General features: G+C 35.3%; 1 protein-coding gene across 1 annotated transcript in view; it reads left to right on the forward strand.

Annotated features, from left to right (window-relative positions):
- Positions 1–18,989, forward strand: part of LOC150108364 (metabotropic glutamate receptor 8-like) — a 67,628-nt gene that overhangs the window by 17,982 nt on the left and 30,657 nt on the right. The window contains exon 3 of the mRNA XM_090390455.1: positions 10,570–10,702. Coding sequence (XP_090246581.1) covers positions 10,570–10,702 — 133 coding nt within the window. The remainder of the gene's footprint in view (positions 1–10,569; positions 10,703–18,989) is intronic.

Below are 18,989 nucleotides of genomic sequence, written 5' to 3' on the forward strand. Positions count from 1 at the left end.
AAGCAATTACAGCAGCAGACTTATGGCACAGTGCATTGTCAAGCTGAAAGAGACAATGGTCAGTTCCGTAGAAACGCCAAGAAGTGAGAAGCAATGCATTGTCCAGAAGGTTCAGATACTTGTCGTAGTTCAATGTTCGTGGCACCACAAACAGAGGTCCGAGGACAAATCAGAAATACAGGACCATACCATCGTACCGCCAACTCTTAATTTTATAGCTGGGGTTATGCACTCTAGTAAGGGACGTTCACCGGGCATCTGCAACACCTACACCCGTCCATCTCGGTAAAGGGTTTAGCGTGATTCGTCGCTCCATAGCACAGCATTCCAAGCTTTCACGTCCTACTGTACGAGCGCTTTGCACCACTGAAGATGTTGGTTCAAGTAATTTAGGGCTTGCATATTGCAGTCCTACCATGGAAACCCATTGGGGGTATCCGTCCATGTTGTGCGTGTCGGTTCTGGTTGTTTTTGTGTAGATTCGCGTTACATTCGATGTCCCGAACTCCGCATTCAACGTGTCGGTCGACGAATGGCAGTTTTTAGATATTATCCTTCATAACATCCTATGATAACGTCCGGTAAGTATGATAGGTTGTTCAGTGCAGGTGGCACTTGCAGTTGACTCCGCTTTCGCCTCGGTATAGTATCACTGACTGTTGACTTGGAATGGCGTAATTTGTCAGCAATTTGTCGAGCAGATAGATATGCAACATGACATCCAATCACAACGCCTCTTTCAAAATGCCATTTCACCCAGACACAGTTCCACTGACTTGGGAGCATCCTATTCCTCCAATATATACCGGCTACAAACACGTGACTCGTTACGTAGCACGATGCATCTAGCCCATTGGGATATCCGTTCTCTTCAAGTAGTGTACTATTATTATTATCGACCTTCTAACAGTAGCCTTAGGTTTATGCAGGGTGATAAAAGGAATGGACTCTACCAGTTATCAAATTCATACTTTATAGCTTTTACGGTACATAAAACTGTAAATTACGAATTTGGAAATATGGAGCACTCGGAGAAAAATGGAACTGCACAGCCCGAGACCAACTAATCCAGAGCTGGAAAAAAAAAAAAAAAGAAAAAAAAAAGCAGCACGTGAATAAGTACTTATTTCTCATTACTAAGGTCTAGCTCAAATACACCTAACATTAGACTCGATATCCTACGAGATTGGAGCCTATATATATCTTCACTAATAACTTATGTTCTCCTTTTCTTTTCTCAAACATTAAAACAATATTTTATAGCCCTTACCCCCCCCCCCCCGGACACCACACATTTGTTTCATTAGAAGCCGAGTTATAGTGCCATGGTCGAAATTGAGTTTCAAACAGAGAGCTGCGATTGACTTTTGTGTTAAACTTGGTAAACGTTTTACCGAAACGCATCAAATGCTTCAAAAAGCATACGGTGATGAATGCTTATCCCGTACTCAAGTTTACGAGTGGTTTAAGCGATTTCAAAGTGGTCGTGGGAAGCTTGAGGACAACGAAAAGCCGGGCCGTCCAAAAACTGGACTGAGCGAAGTTAAACCAAATAGTGCGTGATTTCATCAAAGAAAACCCGAAATCGTCCGCGAGATTGATTGAAGATAAATCGGAGATTCCAAAACTGTGCACAACATTTTGACATGAGAGTTTGAGCCTTCGTAAATTAAATTCGCGATTTGTTCCCCACAAGTTGACCGACGACCAAAAAATGTATCGTATCGAATTCAACACTGCAAGGACCTCATTAAAACCGCTCGTAAGGACTCAAACTTCCTTGAAATAATCTTCTGGTAACGAAACGTGGTGTTTTGAGTATAAGCCCGAAACAGAGTGCTGTGTGGAGACTACCAGAAGAGGGGGCATCCGGAAAAAAGTCGCTTGGAGAAGTCAAAAGTAAAGCCAATGCTGATTTGTTTCTACGATTCTAAGGGCATTATCCATAAAGAATTCGTTCCGCCTGGCCAAACGATCAATGGTGAGTTTTATCTGGAAATTTTGAAGCGATTAATATCGAGAATTCGTCGCGCACGGCATGAATATCGTGACGACCGACCGTTCGTCAAAACACACTGTCACTCTTGGCACTATAACTCGGCTTCTAATGAAACAAATGTCATAAACAGTTGATACAACACTAATGAAGGTTTCCGCTTTCGACAACAAAAAAGATGCAACAGGTGGCGCCACTAGCATCTTCTATTTTCGAAAAGTTCGGTTTCTTTTTGGACAGAGGGTGTAGGCTGTTTATTGTACACGCCTTCTCCATACGCATTTGTCACGACCAAATAATTTTTTTTCCTGATGAAAAATCCCGAGTTTTGGGGAGGTAAATCCTGCCATTATGATACTGACTAACTCACATACAACTGAAGAGGTTTTTTTTTTTTTTTTTTTTTTTGGTTATTCGCGTCCTAGATGAGGTTCAAATCCCGTTTTTCTAACTAATCTAATTAAAAGGCATTGCCAACTAAAGACCCATTCTCGCACTCATTCGTTTTTAGGATTGATTTGTGATATTCGTCAATATTTATTATTCGTCAACATTCCTCCTGCGTTTTGTTGAAATAGAGCGTTTAGGATCTCTACCGGACCATTTCAGTCGCAAAATGAAAGCCCAGAAAATGATTTATGACAGTTTTCCTTTTGTTTGTGCAATACGAGTTTCGATTCTTCCCTAAATTGGTTATTTTTTGCAAAGTAATTAACAGTTCACAATAATTGCATGAAACGTATGCCCCCTCCCCTCCTCCCCTCAGTATCGATCTACGAATATGTGAAGAAATATCAATCAGATCAAAACTGTCATTGTTTAGTGCGAGCTGGTATATTCCACTTCATTATGACGTCACCATTTTTAGTAGTAATAGACAACATGTTCGCTTGCATTTAGAATTTCCTCCTCGGGGTGTCTCTAACGAGGCTTTGCCATCGACTAGAATGAGATATTTAGAATGCTGTTAAAGCATGGGCGACGTAAAAGCACAGTTGATCGATCACCTGCTTCTTGGATGGCAGCTTTTAAAGATAGACCACGCTTCCAAACGCGTTACAATTTAATTTCGTTCCATGAACTGTTAAGCCGGGTGTCTTCAGAGACCGCGTGCGTGTAACCAACCGTTTATAGAATGACATGAATCTAATAAGGACATTGAACAGCGAAGAGACTTTACCCTAAGCACCTCCTCCTCCGGGATCACCTGAGGGACAGGATAGTTAAATGATAATAAGTGGGGTGGGGGGGGGAGGATGCTTAGAAATGTCTATTTAGAAACCGCTGAGATCATCAAAACAGCTAATCGCTTATAACCGGAAGTAATTTCAAAGCTTTTCGAGTTCTACAGCGCCCTCTATTCTCCCGTTAACACTGCCGAAAATAATATCGGTTTCCTTCCCCCCCCCCTCTTCCCGTCAACCGACCGCCCATTCTCTTGTCCTTTTAAACGGCTCGTGCCGCTTCGTCGCACTGCCGTGCGTTGCAGTTAATTCAATTCACAAGGCAATCTTGTCATTTACCTTCTACGGGTGACGTTTGCGGGCACAAGTGTGTGCACCAGGACTATCGCCAGGCACGAGGTCTTTCATCCCTTCCGGGCAGTGGGTTAATTACATCTGTCCATTTCAAGGATGGTCGCGCGGCCACCACGTATGTTCCGAGTCAGTCCTTTTGCACTGATTGAATCGTTCGTTCGGCACGAGGCCAAACGTTGTGTGACGTCATTACGAACTTCTAAAGGAGCAAACACTCAAAGAAAAAAACTGGAAAAATTCCTTTAGCGTATTGTTAGCGTTCTATTCGCACGTGATTTGTTGGCCTCGTTGGACTTGGCGAGATTTCTCTGTCCTATTTCTTTTTATCTTTCCCTTTTCTTTCTTTCACCCCCCCCCTATCGTTTTCCGTTCTTTTCTTTCTCACAATCTTCTTCTTTTGAATTTCATTCTTGCTCTTTGTTCTGATTCTTTCGTTTGTCCAATTCCAATTTAGTCTTCTCCTCCTTCTCGTTACATGGATTAGGCTGTACAGTCCCTTTTGTGTAAGTGCACGTTAAAAATAAATAAATAAATAAATAAAATATATTAACTCAGTATTTTAATATAAGGATTGTAGTTCATTATCTGACACAAAAGGTAAGATAAAATAAACATTGGAAAAAAAAAACGGGGGAAGATTTAAAAATAAAAAGCGATTTACGATTTTGATCAACCAATATAGTATTGAGCTAAAAATTGTTAAAAGAATTTACTGAAACTCATTCAACTGGAATTAAATTTCGTTTCTAGATTCAAGGTCAACTTTAGTGGAGAAGTCCTGGAATATCCTTTCTTCACAGCCCAGAAATCCATGATCCTTCCACAAATGAAACCATTCTGTTAATTTACATTGCAATGTATTAAATGCGTCCTATCAGGTCATCTCTGCTTGACTTAAAAGTAAAATTGTGATTTCTCTAATTCATCCCACTTTTTGTACTATTCGAACATGCTCAAGTAAACCTTGTACGTGGTACACAATTGATCTTCCTTGAGTTACGTACGCATAAGGGAAGAGCCAAAGAAAAAATAAGTAATCTGAAAAAAATCGATGCACTCGAGAGCAGCAGAAAGAATAAAAAAAAAAAAAAACATTGAAAAGAAATGTGCATAAAATAGTGAAATGTCTCTGAAGTTTCTATGAAAACAGGGCATTAGTGAGGTGGGTAATCTAGAAGGCTAAATTGATAATTAGGGCAAACGTCTTGCTGTAAAATCAAATACGTGGTAACTTTTAAATCCATTTATGTTTATTTCAATGCCTTAAGTACAAAACATGACGTAAACGTCCTTTTTGTTTTTTTAAATAAATGATCATCTCTTGATTTGAATTTTCTGGGAGGGTTTTAATGAACGCAAATTCTCCAAAAATTCCTTGCTGAAAATGCGCAAACTGAAGAAGATGGCAAAGATTCTTCAGTCACGTCATATTATATAAAGGGATCCAGGATATGGAAACATCCGTTCAATCCCTTATGTTCGCTGTAGATATTTCCAACCCTTTTGGTCGGATCTGGCACAAAGGCCAGCCTACCAAATTACCATCTTATGATCTACAGCCGTTCTTTTATAACTAGGTCGCCAATTTCCTCTCTGGTCGTTCACTGATGTCATGATCGATGACTTTTTTTTCTTCAGATTTCTACACGAATGCTTGAGTACCCTAGGATTCTGAGGTTTTGCCTAAGCCTTTCTATTACTTCAAATCCTATCCACAGGTGATTTGCTAATGGCAGTACACTCCATTAGTCCTTTTTCATTCGACAAACCTTGCAATGCCTATATTCTCAAACTAGATCTTCCATAATCCATTCCCTAAACACTTATCTATTCTATATTTCAGTGGGTTCCAGCAGGATGAGGATAAGTTTATCAACTTCAAAGCCACCAAATCACAACCTTATTTCACACAAGAAGGCATTATTTCATCCCTATCTTTCGCATTACCCAGATCTTCATGTAAGATCAGACATCGCTTCTTGGACTGACTTACTCCTCTAGCTTCTCTTGACATAAGCACATTACAGCCGTCATAGCTTTCTCTGTATACAGAGGAAGACACACCTACATATGCAGGTGTATTTTTCCATTCAAGAGATTCTTTCTCATCTGTGAAACTCTTAACACTGTACCAATCCCAGATCTTCCCTACCTTAGAACAGTATCTTCACATATGAGGTGGGGCATCAAAAATCTCTCTAAAGAGCTTGATGCTGTTCAAGAAGTGGATGATTCAATTACTTGTTGACCCTTATGTTAAAGACTCACTCCACCAACTATCTCATAGATGCGTTGTTGCCGATCTGTGATTCTTCTACAGGTGTATTCAGTGCTCGCTGTTCTATCTAAGATGAAGATAAAAACTCTTCGTTTGTGATTCGCTAACTCAGTATCAGTTGAAAAGAATACATTCCTCTTATGGTTGGAATCCAGTTCTTTGTACTCTAGATTTCGAAGAACGCCTGTTCTATAGTTCAAAGAACTGGATTCCAACCATAAGAGGGATGTATTCTTTTCAACTGATACTGAGTTAGCGAATCACAGACGAAGAGTTTTTATCTTCATCTTAGATAGAACAGCGAGCACTGAATACACCTGTAGAAGAATCACAGATCGGCAACAACGCATCTATGAGATAGTTGGTGGAGTGAGTCTTTAACATAAGGGTCAACAAGTAATTGAATCATCCATTTCTTGAACAGCATCTGTCGAAAAGGAGAACAATGAGAAGATGGTATATACGCCTTTCACATGGATAAACCTTGGCTTTGAATTCTTTTTAAAGCATTCATAAGAACTGATTTCCGTTAAAAGTGATTTAATCAGTCTCATATAGGAGAGGATTTTCCTATAGAAAAACACAAACAAACCGACATGAAAATAAAAAAATATATAAACCTAAAAATTGCAAATATTTAAAAATAACAGGTGTAATTAACTCTATATTTAAACCAAACCTAGTTCAAAAACAAACCAGGCTAAAAGTATACAATACAGCCCTACCGGTCTTAATGTATGGAAGCGAAATCTGGACAATAAAACAAAAAGACAAACAAAGATTAACAACAGCAGAAATGAAGTTTATGAGAAAAACTGCAAAGTATACCCTATTTGATCACAAAAGAAACGAAGATATTATGAAAGAATGAAACCAAGAACCAGTAATTGAAAAAATTAAAAAATATAAACATAGATGGATGGAACACGTTCAAAGAATGAAAACAGAAAGATTACCAAAACAAGCCTTAAAGTACAAGCCATTAGGAAAAAGAAAACCAGGGCGTCCTCTTAAAAGATTCAACGATGACTTCTAAGGCCGGAACAGGCCATGGTAGGCCTAAATCCTTGATATGCATGATGATGATGATGATGATGACAAACCGACAAGAGAACAGATAAATAACAGCCAGAAGCAATTAACCGATAAAGTGCACACGATTCATAATTTGATTTATTGTTATCATAAATAACAAATCAAAATTGGTGAGGTTTTTTTTTCGTTATTCTTAGAAAGTTTTTGGAAGTAGCAACTCCTTGGGTCTTCGTAGCTCAGTCGCTTTTGACGATGCTCTTAGGATGGAAAACCTTGGATTCAAATTCTGTCTAGGGCGCGATGGACATTTATAAGTACTTATGGGTTAAAGGTGAGTTGAGTTCGTTTTTTTTTTTATTCGGAGATGGAAGGCTTGGTTTTTTTTCTTTTTGCAAAACAGGCATACACTTGCTGGCGAGTACACAAATAACAGACATTAATTTCATATTCTCAGTTGTCCCGGGTGGTAATTCGAAATACCACAAATGCTTCTTTATTGCAGAATCCGAAGTTTCTAATGAATATTTCCAAATGACAACTGCGTACATATGTTGAACATGATTCCGCTATGGATAAGCATCATGTTCGGATCCAAGAATTCCGATGTACATCATTGTAGTTCACCTGATGTAGACGACGACAATTAATTGATCTTCAGTCTTCCCTTAAGACCCATTGCAACAATTCAAACCACACATTTCAGTATACAGTGACAGCAACGAAGTTCTATCTTTCAGTTTGTAAGAGCCTCAATAAACAATTACTGTGGAACACTCAACCAACCTTCGTGGTGAGTTATGTTCGGCCATAACGCACATCCGGGACTGTTCATCTTAAGTTTATATTCCCTTAAGTTAGTTATTAAATAAAGCAGACTCCAAGGAATCTCATATTTCAAATGTTTCCAGGATGATGGCAGACACATTCGTTTCCTAACACACGCACGCACACACACACACCACCACCACATTCTGAGTACAAGAGTAATGAGTCGCTGTACGCATCCCTTTTACATGACAAGCGCCAAGTTAATCACGAATTCTGGGCTATGGCAGACGTTAATATGAGCAAAATATTCACACACGTCCATTTCTAATTGCTCTGCTGGGTTGTGACGTCACACTTCGCTTCGATCCGCCAAAGCACGCGAGTCTTGCACAAGTAGTCTCGCCCTACAAAAGCACGTGCCATGTTTAATCTCTTCGCGAACATTCCTTAAACACCGAAAGGTTGAGCTCTTTCTCTCGTTGTTAACAAGCAGAGCAAGTCGGGGGGAGATGTTGCATGACTCGATGCCTTTGAGCATTTACATAATTTTACGAAAGTAGAACGTTGCTACCACATTAATGACAGATAGAATAATAGAAACGTGTTTCTCCTTATGGAATGCGAAGCTCTTCGAGAAGTGATAAAAGAGAGTGCGTTTGTCGTAGAAAGATTTATTCCGAGATTTTTGGCAGATTTATCGCAACACAGGAAACTAAGATGTGTCGGTTGTCAAAAAGACAAACAAAAGAGGGAATGTCTTCGTTGGATTTTTTTTTTTTTTTTTTTTTTTTTTTTTTTTTTTTTTTTGTATATAGCGAATTCCGGAAGAATCTAGTAGTCCTCCGTCCAAATTCAATACGAATTTTTTTTTTTTTTTTTTTTTTTTTTTTTTTTTTTTTTTTTTTTTAAGTCAAGGTTTTTCAACCATTGCATTCATTTGGATTATTTTTCCATTCGATTTTACTTTTCTTTCTTTTTGGAATTTTTAATTCCTTTTCGACGTAAATTCTAAGTTTTATCTACATTCTATTCTAAACAACTTCCTCGGGTTTAATTCTTCTAGGTTAAAACCCTAGGATAATTTTTTTTTCTCTTCCTCTTTTAGTCACATAAGTTTCCAGCTGCTATTTCTAAAACAACTTTTCAGGTTTTTCATTGAGGTCACGATAACATAATATCGTTAAGTATTTCAACTTTCCTAGTTTCGATAATGGCGCATTTTCTAAGCCGCTGGACATTCCTTAGGAAATATTGGTTAAGTGAAAAGATCTGTTTCTTAGGTCTGAGGGGGGGAAAAAAGAAAAAAAAAAGTGAGTTTCTTGATTTGTTTGGTAGTTTAAAAGTGTGGAAAAAAAGAAATATGCTTAATAAACTCGACTTGACTGCTTTAATAGAATAAATGCATACAAAGAATACAGAAGACAATTGTAAAACACTAATACAAAATATTTCAATATATATATATATATATATATATATATATATATAAAGAATAAGAAAAAAAATCTAAAGAAAAGAAAAAGTCCGCATTGCGGTTGGAATAAATTTTGTAAACGAATTTTTTTTCCAGCGCTATGATTTTTTTTTTTTTTTATGAAATCATAGTAGACTGGTAGTCAACATATTCTAATTAGGTTTTATTCAAGATAAAAAGCGAAAACATCATGCTAATTCTGTTTAATCCGATCATGTATTCTCGGTATTTTTTTTCAGCAAACGCATTGTGTAATAGCTAATCACCACAAACAAATTTAATAATCATCTGTTAGCATAATAAGACTGTATCAGAAGAGGGGAAAAAAAACAATGACAACGGCATATCACTACACTGTATAAGATAATTCATGGCATGTTTTAGAATGAAAAAAAAAACACGAACGTTTATTTATTTTTTTTATCATTTAGGAATATTGTGAATCTCAAAGAATTTAAAAATTTATGATAGGAAAGAAAATAACCAGCAAAAACTGTCTAAAGAGACTTAACTGTTTACATTATTTAAATTTATTTTTTTAAATTAATTTCTAGTTCATTATCATAATAAACAGAGTTCAAGAATAATGACGTATTTCCATCTGAAAAAAAAAAAAAACATATCAGTAGACAGGCAAGTTTTGCAGACGGGAAAAATGCAACAAAATTAATTGCCATTCCGATGGCATCGAGTGTATATTAATTTTTTGAAATAGAATGAAACTTCTATTTCAAAAAAATAGAAGTTTCATTATTGAAAATGAAAATTTGTTTTCAACAATTGAGATTTCTTCATTGTTGAAATAATGTGTATTAAAAGCATGACTAGCCTTTCTTTAATACAATATTTTTTATAATTCTAAAAAAATTCTTATAAATTATCATCCAGTTTAAATACGATAGTCAATAATATACATTGCTTACGTTTATAAACCATTCAAACTCCTTTGGACAAAACAATAAATCCACTAGTGGGAAATTGCTAATAGTAAACAAAAGAAGACGCAAATGTAAAAGTTCTAGAAAGTCATAGCTTGTAATAGATCGGTTAGAAGCACATTTTACTTTTCAATATTAATTCTTGAAATGTTGAAATCCACTTCGAAATCTCATTGATAGCTTAAATATGAAAGCGATTTCCTCAGTTAACTTTATTTTACGAAAGAAAATGCCCGCTTTTTTTTCTATCTTTGCAAATTCAAACACGCATAATCTTGATGTAATATAAGTTTGCGGAACAACCAGCAATCCATTAATATTAATGCCTACGTATTTCCATTCCTATCAGCTTAAGGAAGGAAAATAAAAGAAAGAAAGAAAAACTTTCCGATTCCTAATGTAGGGCCAAGTATTTGTAAAACAAACCGATATAATCTTTATCAGTTTTCTTTTCTTGCAACTTTAGCCTTGATGTCATAGTAGCTTTGCTACATCTCTTTATTTTAGTAAAATGTTTTTTTTTTTTTTTTATTGCACTATAGGAATTTGCATAGCTGTCTCCGAAAAGATTACCCGTAATGCAAAATCTCAAGATTTTGATCGCATTATTGAAAGTCTTAGTTCCAACCCCAAAGCCCGAGGCGTTGTAGTGTTTGTTGATGAAGACAATTGCAGGTACGTAAACTAAAGTTCAAGGGAATAACTGCAAACACATTTATTAAAAAAAAAGTAAGACTGTGTTTTTATAATACATGCCCTAAATCAAAAATAAAATGAAAAGTTATTTTTGATTTAGATATAAAATTTTTGTGAATTTTATTAAAGTTGTTTTAAAATTAAAAATTTAAATTAATTAATTAAAATAAAAAGATTTAAATAAAAACACCTTTATTTAAATATTATAAATTTTTAAATAAAAGTTAATCACTCAGTATTTGTGATTGAACTTCATATACGTAGTCACATACATAGATCAAAAATAAAATAAAGTTCAATAAAATAAAGAAAGAAAATGAACTTTAAATAAAATTTTATTTGAAGTTCCCTTCGTTTGTTCGTTACCTTCAAAGTAGAGGAGTGCTATGACTGTATTAAAAATATCACCATGTAATGAAATTATTGCTAGCTTTCTTTCATACTAGTTTCTTCAAAATTTATCATGTCCAATAGTGCCAGATTTCACACTGTGATCGTGCGTGTGTGTGTGTGTGTGTGTGTGTGTGTGTGTGTGTGTGTGTGTGTGTGTGTGTGTGTGTGTGTGTGTGTGTGTGTGTGTGTGTGTGTGTGTGTGTGTGTGTGCGTGTGTGTGTTCTAATTTGGTATGTTCTGCAATTCGGCTACTGACTTCCGAGATGTTTCCATTTTTCGAGTGCTGATTGCCATAATATTTAAAATTTGTTAATTATTCTACAACTTTTACGTAAAATTTAATTACATTTGTTCCTTATCCCGAGCTATGATCAGTTTTGTCTTCTTTTAGCAAATTATCTTCCATTTCAGCACTCTTCTTCGTTCCAGATATTTAAATTATCTCTCTCCCATTCTGACAAATATTTATTTCCAACACAGGAGATAGAGATATAAGTCATGACACTCGTAAAGCATCATATAAACTCTTTTTATAATATACAAACGAAATTTTGACTTGGCTATAGGTAACTCTCTCTATCTCCCGAGTCCCCTAATTAGGGGTTTAGGCAACTAGTTGCCATTCCTCTGCTACATGCCCTAAGGGCGAGTAATTTTTGCCTATAGACATGGGTGTTCAGGGACAGTTTGCGTATTTTGAGAGATGAAAAACCGAGTTTCCGGGAGAACAAAAAAACACTGCTAGCTTTGTATGAAATGGACTAACTCACCTTCAATTGAAAAGTCTGATAACGACTTTTCAAATAAAGGTGAGTTAGCCAGGCTCTGTGTTGGCAAATATGGCTTCTAAATAAATACATGTACTGTATTTTGGAAGAAAGAAGAACCTTTAAACACTTTCCTCTTTAAAACCAAGATTATGGGAGAAATCTATTGAGGTTTTCTTAATACGCAACTATGGTTTAGAAACACTCCGAGAGTTCTTGAATCATCTGAACAACCAACATCCAAAAATAAAATTTACCGCGTGTTATACAGTAACCGTTTTCTTCCCTTTTTTAGACATTAAACGTACGCGTTCATCTGACAAGCCGAATATTACGAAACCCACGCACATCAACAGATATCTTCCTCGTGCTCAGCTTCATCGTTACTGATTAAAAATAAAAAATAAATAAAAAATAACCTAGATATCTTTTCTAAATTGCCCGCACTCTCACTGCTGATGTTCCATACATCGGTTGCTATCAAGTTAACAAAAATTGCCGGCCTGGTTTGACCGAATGGTTAGCGTATCTACTCTCCAGCCAATAGGATGCGGGTTCGAATCTCACCAGGGGCATGGATATGTGTGATTTTTCTACTAACTGTGTATTGAAAGGGAATCTGCAATCCTACATTTTTTTGAAGTTTTCTGCTAGAAGAAGCTGAAAACTTCACTCCCAAAACCCAGTTAGGTGCGGAAGTGACCATACGTCACTTCCGCACCTCCGCACCATAATCACTTCCGCACCATAATGACGTCACATGTAAATAACTAACTAAGAAAAATTGTCAAGAAATATAAAATCCACACAAAATTTATAATTTTTAACCAAACTTCAATCCGTGCTTCTAACAGCTAACGAAAACACGGCTGTCTAAAGTAACCAGGTGGCGGGATTTTAACGTCTTTTATTTCAGACAAACGGAAAAATCTACAGAACTTCATATGGAGGTGAATATTAGAAATATTGCTTATGGTAGACCCAAGGACTCAGCTTCACCCAGTCATGTTTTAAATTCTGTAGATCTACAAGACACGTATAAAAAGAGGTACATCGGAGATCCTCTACAGATGAGTTTCAGAGGAAGATAATAGATTTTACGGAAATTCTGTTCGCCTCGATGTTAATCTCAGTTACAGTCTATCGGATCTTTACTCACTTGCAATTCAATTGTGGCAAACGCAACCACAACACACACGCATTCAACAATATTTGCACATTCAGAATAGCTTCGAATGAAAACAATCTGTTCCCGTAGCAGTTAATTTTTGTCTTGTAATATTCTTGCATGTGTGTGTGTGTGTGTGTTTCTCTTGTTTTTCTTCCATCCAGCTTTTATGGTCAACGATACCCTTGGGTTGGAAAGATCTAGGTTCGAACCCGTCTATAATACGAGGAACTTTTATCAATGCCTTTTAATTAAAGATGAGTTACTGGGTTCCATACAGAAGGGGGAGAGGGGTGGGGGGTTCTCTTCCGGAAATTCGAGTGCTTGTTCAAAATAACAAAATGAGAATGATAATAAGAAGCAAGTAGACAAAAGCTTAGTAAGCTCAATCCTTAGCGTCTATCTCTGATTAATAATAATAACACTGTGCCATCTAAACAAATAAACACTTCATGAATCTGAATATAATTGTCTTTGTCGAATGCGTATATTTTGCAAAAACAAAATGACGTTTACATTGTGACCGTTTGTCATCTGGGCTTACTTATTAGGCCTAATGGCCTATTAGTCAAGTAATAACTTCACTTTTTTTAAACCTAATTTACATAATGACATAATTATTAGTCATTATGTAAATTAGGTTTAAAACTGATCATTAAAAAAATAACGGAAAATAACTGATCATTAAAAAAATGATCAGTTATTTTCCGTGTCTGTTTTCTACGGGATAAACTAGAAAAGTTCTTTGTGTGTGTGTGTGTGTGCGTGCGTGTGTGTGTGTGTGTGTGCGTGCGCCAGACCTAAATATTCGTCTTTCTGCTCCAAGGAAGTCTTCATTAACGACTCTATGGAGACGCATACACGCTTAAATATCTTTAATTAAATTCACGTTAATTATTATGAATGAATTAATGAAAATAACATAAGAAGAGTTAAATACTATTATAGATAGTACTCAATACGCCTTTCTCATTATACAAATTAATATCTGCTTGCTTTCGACGAGAACTAAATCCACTGACTTGTGCTGAATAAAACATTGTCTTAATCGGCTTTAAAAGCGAAAAATGAATGAAAATAAAAATGATCCCAACATAATGGAGCTGGTCGTGTGAGTTTGGCCCTTACGAACAGACTTCAGATCATTACAAGCGTTCTTAATTCTTTCGTTCAATGAAACATAATTAATTAGAAGCAGGACGCGTGTATTAAAAATTACATTAATATGCACCTTTATTAATTGTAACTTGCACATAACTGCCGTTAGCAATCCTAAGTAATTATTATTGCGTTGTCAGAGATTTGCGAGATTTTCCATTACGTCACTGAGCACGTGTACCATTGTTGAAAAGGACACGGTGGCTTACAACAATATGATGTGGAAAAACATATGCTTGCTTAGCGAAAAATACTTCATAAAATACTTCATCTCTTTCTCCGCTAGATGGCATTAAGGTAGTAATTGCTTACGAATTCCACTTTTATAACTTACTTGGCTAGCATAAAAGCAAACAGTCAGTCTCATTATGATTGACGATTAGTTCGAATATATCTTATTGTTTTCATTAATCCACTTACAATGAAACAACGTATGTGTCCTTATTTCGTCATTAGCTTTGCTAAGCTAATAACGAAAACTAAAAGCAACCAAGTGTCGGTTGACAGCAACACTGGGAAATAATCACAATCATTGGAATGAGTTTGGGAGAAACTGTACCTTCGTACTGGAGATAAATCCACTATTGAAAGACTGCTTTGATAAACGTAGCAGACGCAAATTGTAGCAGGTGCAACAATAGACCTGGTCTCTAGTGAATTACTCTGTAGCCACTGCAGCTTTACAGACTGTAGCGTAATAATATAACTCCGAAATGGACTAGACGTTACTTTCTTACCGCATTACGAGCCTATTTTGGACATAATGGAAGAAAATAATGGATTTCGGCTACAGATGAGATAAACATTTTTTTTTAAATATTCTACTCTTAAGCAACTAGTAACTAAAACAATTGTTTTTTTGCCAGTTTATTTCAATATTTTGCCTTAATTTAAAAAAGAAAAAAAGGTCGATAATGTAAGCTGCTAACCATGTAGAGAACAGTCCATAAATGGATCTGTTTTCCTTAATAACTAGCTGCATTGTATTGGATATAAATTTGTTGACAGCCTGTAATTTCTAGATCGGTGTTCCTCGATACTTCCGAGCCTGTAACATACCATTATGTTATGATCTTCCTCTATTTTGATTGGCCGGGATTAGGAAAAGCGAAATATTAGCGTTTCATCACACGCTAATGTTGTACGCTATTCTAGACCAATATTTTCTCCTTTATTTAAAAACATAAAATTAGAAACGAGATTAGCCAATTCACGACCTCAACCACCCATTCAATAGGGCTGCTTTTTTTAGATCTAATAAATTGGAAGGTCACTTGTAAAATACACGTACGAACAAAAGAATCAAATGATACGATTTCGGTTACTGAATTATGTTTTTAGATGGCTACTCTGCTAATATTACGAACAATATTTTTTAATAATTAATGGACCCTTAACAATGTAAGAAACAACAATCTTCCAAGTATGGTTGAAATTAGTTGAACAATAAGACGTAGAGGGTTCTGCAAAGGAAGCAATTACTCACATGCAGTTCCCCCCCCCCCCTCATCTTAGCCATCGTTTTCAACACTAGTGTCAATACGTGATCAGAAAGTGTTCGGGCTAGTACGCTCACTTAATGTATTTTAAGTTACAGGAAACAGTAACCACTCTTCGTCTTCCCTACAAAAAAAAAAAAAAAAGTCTTCTCCTAGGGAATCCATATAATTCGACAATCGACAATCCAGAACAAATTGTAGTCGATCTTTGTCAGTGGAGTGGTGGGGAACCCCGCTCCCCATGAATCAAATTCATGACTGTAATAATGGAGTAACACGTCACAATAAATTAACAAAATCAATTATGTCCAACTGAAGGCGATTATCGAATTAAAATTATGTTCTGTTTCATCATCAATAATCATAGATATTGTTGTAATAGTCACTTAGCCCCGTCCACTATAAGTCGCAACAATGTATTACTGCAATTCTACCTTTAACAAAGCATATTAACGAGTACAAATCAGCTAGGTCCTTGTGAGACTTCATATTTTCTCATTTGCTATTCAACTCGCCATTACTGACACACTGTGTTTTTTTTAATTAATTTATTTAAATAGGATTTCAATAAATTATTTGTAACACCTCTAATACCGAATCTAAATAGTGTCAGAAGTAAATTATGATGTACTCAGTGGAATCTTGTAGATGGGTTTGAATTTTGACATTCGAACATTTACGTTTTACATTCCGTTTTTTTTTTTTTTACTTTACTGCCTTTTACTTTATTGTATTTATCCTACCGTAAATCGTTTTATGAAACTCCAATAACACTTTGCTCTATTTAAACCGGATCAGAACCGTACTGATTAGGCGAGTAAAAGTAGATAGAAATTGAGTTATTTATTTAAACGTTTCATTTATTTTATTTTTAATATTGAGATCTTAATAATCTTTAAGACTGGCTTTAATATTGATATTCGTCTGTAATTTTTGATTTAATTTCTTTTATCACCTTTAAATAATGGAAGAATTGAAGCAACCGCTAAGTGTTTGGGAAATTAAAAATTTTTTTTCAAATGTTTAAAGGATTTATTAACAATATGTGTTAAGTATTTTAACTTGTGTTTCCTTACAAAAAAATCTTGAAATGAAAAAATCCTTATAAAGATTCGTCTCGTCCTAAATGGGATGTGAACTCAGGTTTTACCAAGCTAAGGGCGCCATCGATATCGACGGAGAGACGTAGTTCAAGAACTTTGTTGTAAAGATTCCGTGACTCGTTGTGTTTTTTAAAATTCGATTTAGAACAAATGCAAATAAAAAAAATTAAATAAATAAAAAGTAAATAATAAATAAAAAAAATCAGTATTTTCTTCGAAAGTCGAAAACAAATACTCTCTGTTGTTAACAGGTCCAGATATGCTATTATTTACATACAATAAGGACAAGAATATTTCCTAAAACAACAAGGGGTATGTAATCAATGCAAATAAATAAATATAACTACATCATTTAAAATAGGAGGAGACAGAGAAGCGCTAACGTTTGCGCTTGCAATGGAATGAAGTAAAACAGAACATATAAAAACTTTTAGTTGTTGAGGTATACGTTAATTATAGAGATATAATTAACATATACGTTAATTACACGGATGTTAAACGGTAAGTATAAAGGAGGAATAAATCCAGATTTATCGACTACGACTAAATATAAAAATATTTGAAAAAATACGCCTATCTCCTAAGAACCCAAAAGTATATAGCTAAGTAGTACTTCATATAGTTCTATATACTAAAAAGATGGGAAAAAGCAAAAAATAACAAGCTTTGAAAACAAAACAAAAACGTCGACTGTAGAACTTGCACTATTTCAGATAAATATATATACTTGTTAAGATTTAGGAACACAAGATGGCGGCAGTTATATCCATATTCTCGTACCTTCATCGATATCTTTGAAGTCAAGTAGAGTATTATAATTATATAGCATAAAAATTATCAGCGATCATCGGCTAATTTTATCAATAATTATTTTGATAATTTTATTATAATTAAATAATGAACAGTTCCCAAAAGGATTAAATGTAATAAAAATTTCAAAGCGAATAAAGACAAACTAAAAGAGTTTTGTCACCCAGAGAGTCAGAGTTCTTTTGGTCCTAACCTTTTGAAGACCACCCTTCAATCATTACTGAGAGTAAGCTAAAGAAGTTAAATGAATGAAGGCTTTCAGGGAGGAGAATTGTGGTATAAAAATACCACCGTCTCATGACCCTGTAACTGGTATAAACATTCTATGATCAATTTTGTGGGCTGTGGCGTTAAAAACCCTCTTAGTTGGGGGGGGGGGGTACTCTACTTGCCTGTGCCAAAGATAGACTAACTCAGGAATCGGCCGAAGAAAGTTCTTCTAGTTGGTAACTAAAATCAAACCTGTAATGGTCTTTCTCTGGGGGGTGGTCATTGCTATTGAAACGAACGCTCATTTCCACAAGCAGCGGTACATTTCTGATGTTGAATTATGCCTAATACTAGCAACCAGCCAGCATGCTTTGTCTCTGCTCTCAGGGTAATCTCCCTCCATTAGACCTTCAAGAAAAGGTCCCATCATCGGGAACTACACCCATCAGCACGCCTTAGAGAAAAGCAACTTCCCTTAAGCCTCCTATAAAAGACCCTCATTGGGAATTGGATTCTTCGGCAAGCAAGTTCCCTCCATTAGACCTCCAAAAAGAAGCCCCGTCATCGGAAGCCACACCAAATTGGCCGAGCAGATGCAAGTTAAAATTTTGTAAAATTATGGTCAATTTTGATCATATTTTATTATAATTATTTGATATGAAATATTTAAAGGTATATAGATTTATTTTAGAAGTTTAAAAATTAATTTTAAGAATAATAAATTTAATTTCATTTTTTGAATACATATATTACATGTATTACTATTTTTCTAAGAGTTAAAGAAAAATAAAACAACGTTTAAACTTTAAAAGTAATATGCAAGTTGTACTATCTGTCTAACATATAATAATAAACTAAAGGAAAATATTTCTATATTAACGCAAAGATTGGTCGAAATGAAAGTGCCCAAATGCAACCGACCAGTAAGGCTGATAAATAACTGATAACAATTATATAAATAAATAACCATTTGTACATATAAAGATTTATATATAAAAATAACTACTATGTATGTTTCTCATTCTTTCTACTTTCAATCTCTCTCTTGCAACTGTTGAAACAAAAAAAAAACTCAATAAATAACCTCTTTTTTTACCAAACTTAAAAATAAATAATTATGAAATAAACTCTAGCTCATTTATTTTAAGTTTTTAGCTA

This window comes from Typopeltis vanoorti, chromosome 3, assembly GCF_054136105.1.
Source record: "Typopeltis vanoorti isolate ZY-2024b chromosome 3, IOZ_Tvanoo_1.0, whole genome shotgun sequence".
NCBI lineage: Eukaryota > Metazoa > Arthropoda > Arachnida > Uropygi > Thelyphonidae > Typopeltis > Typopeltis vanoorti.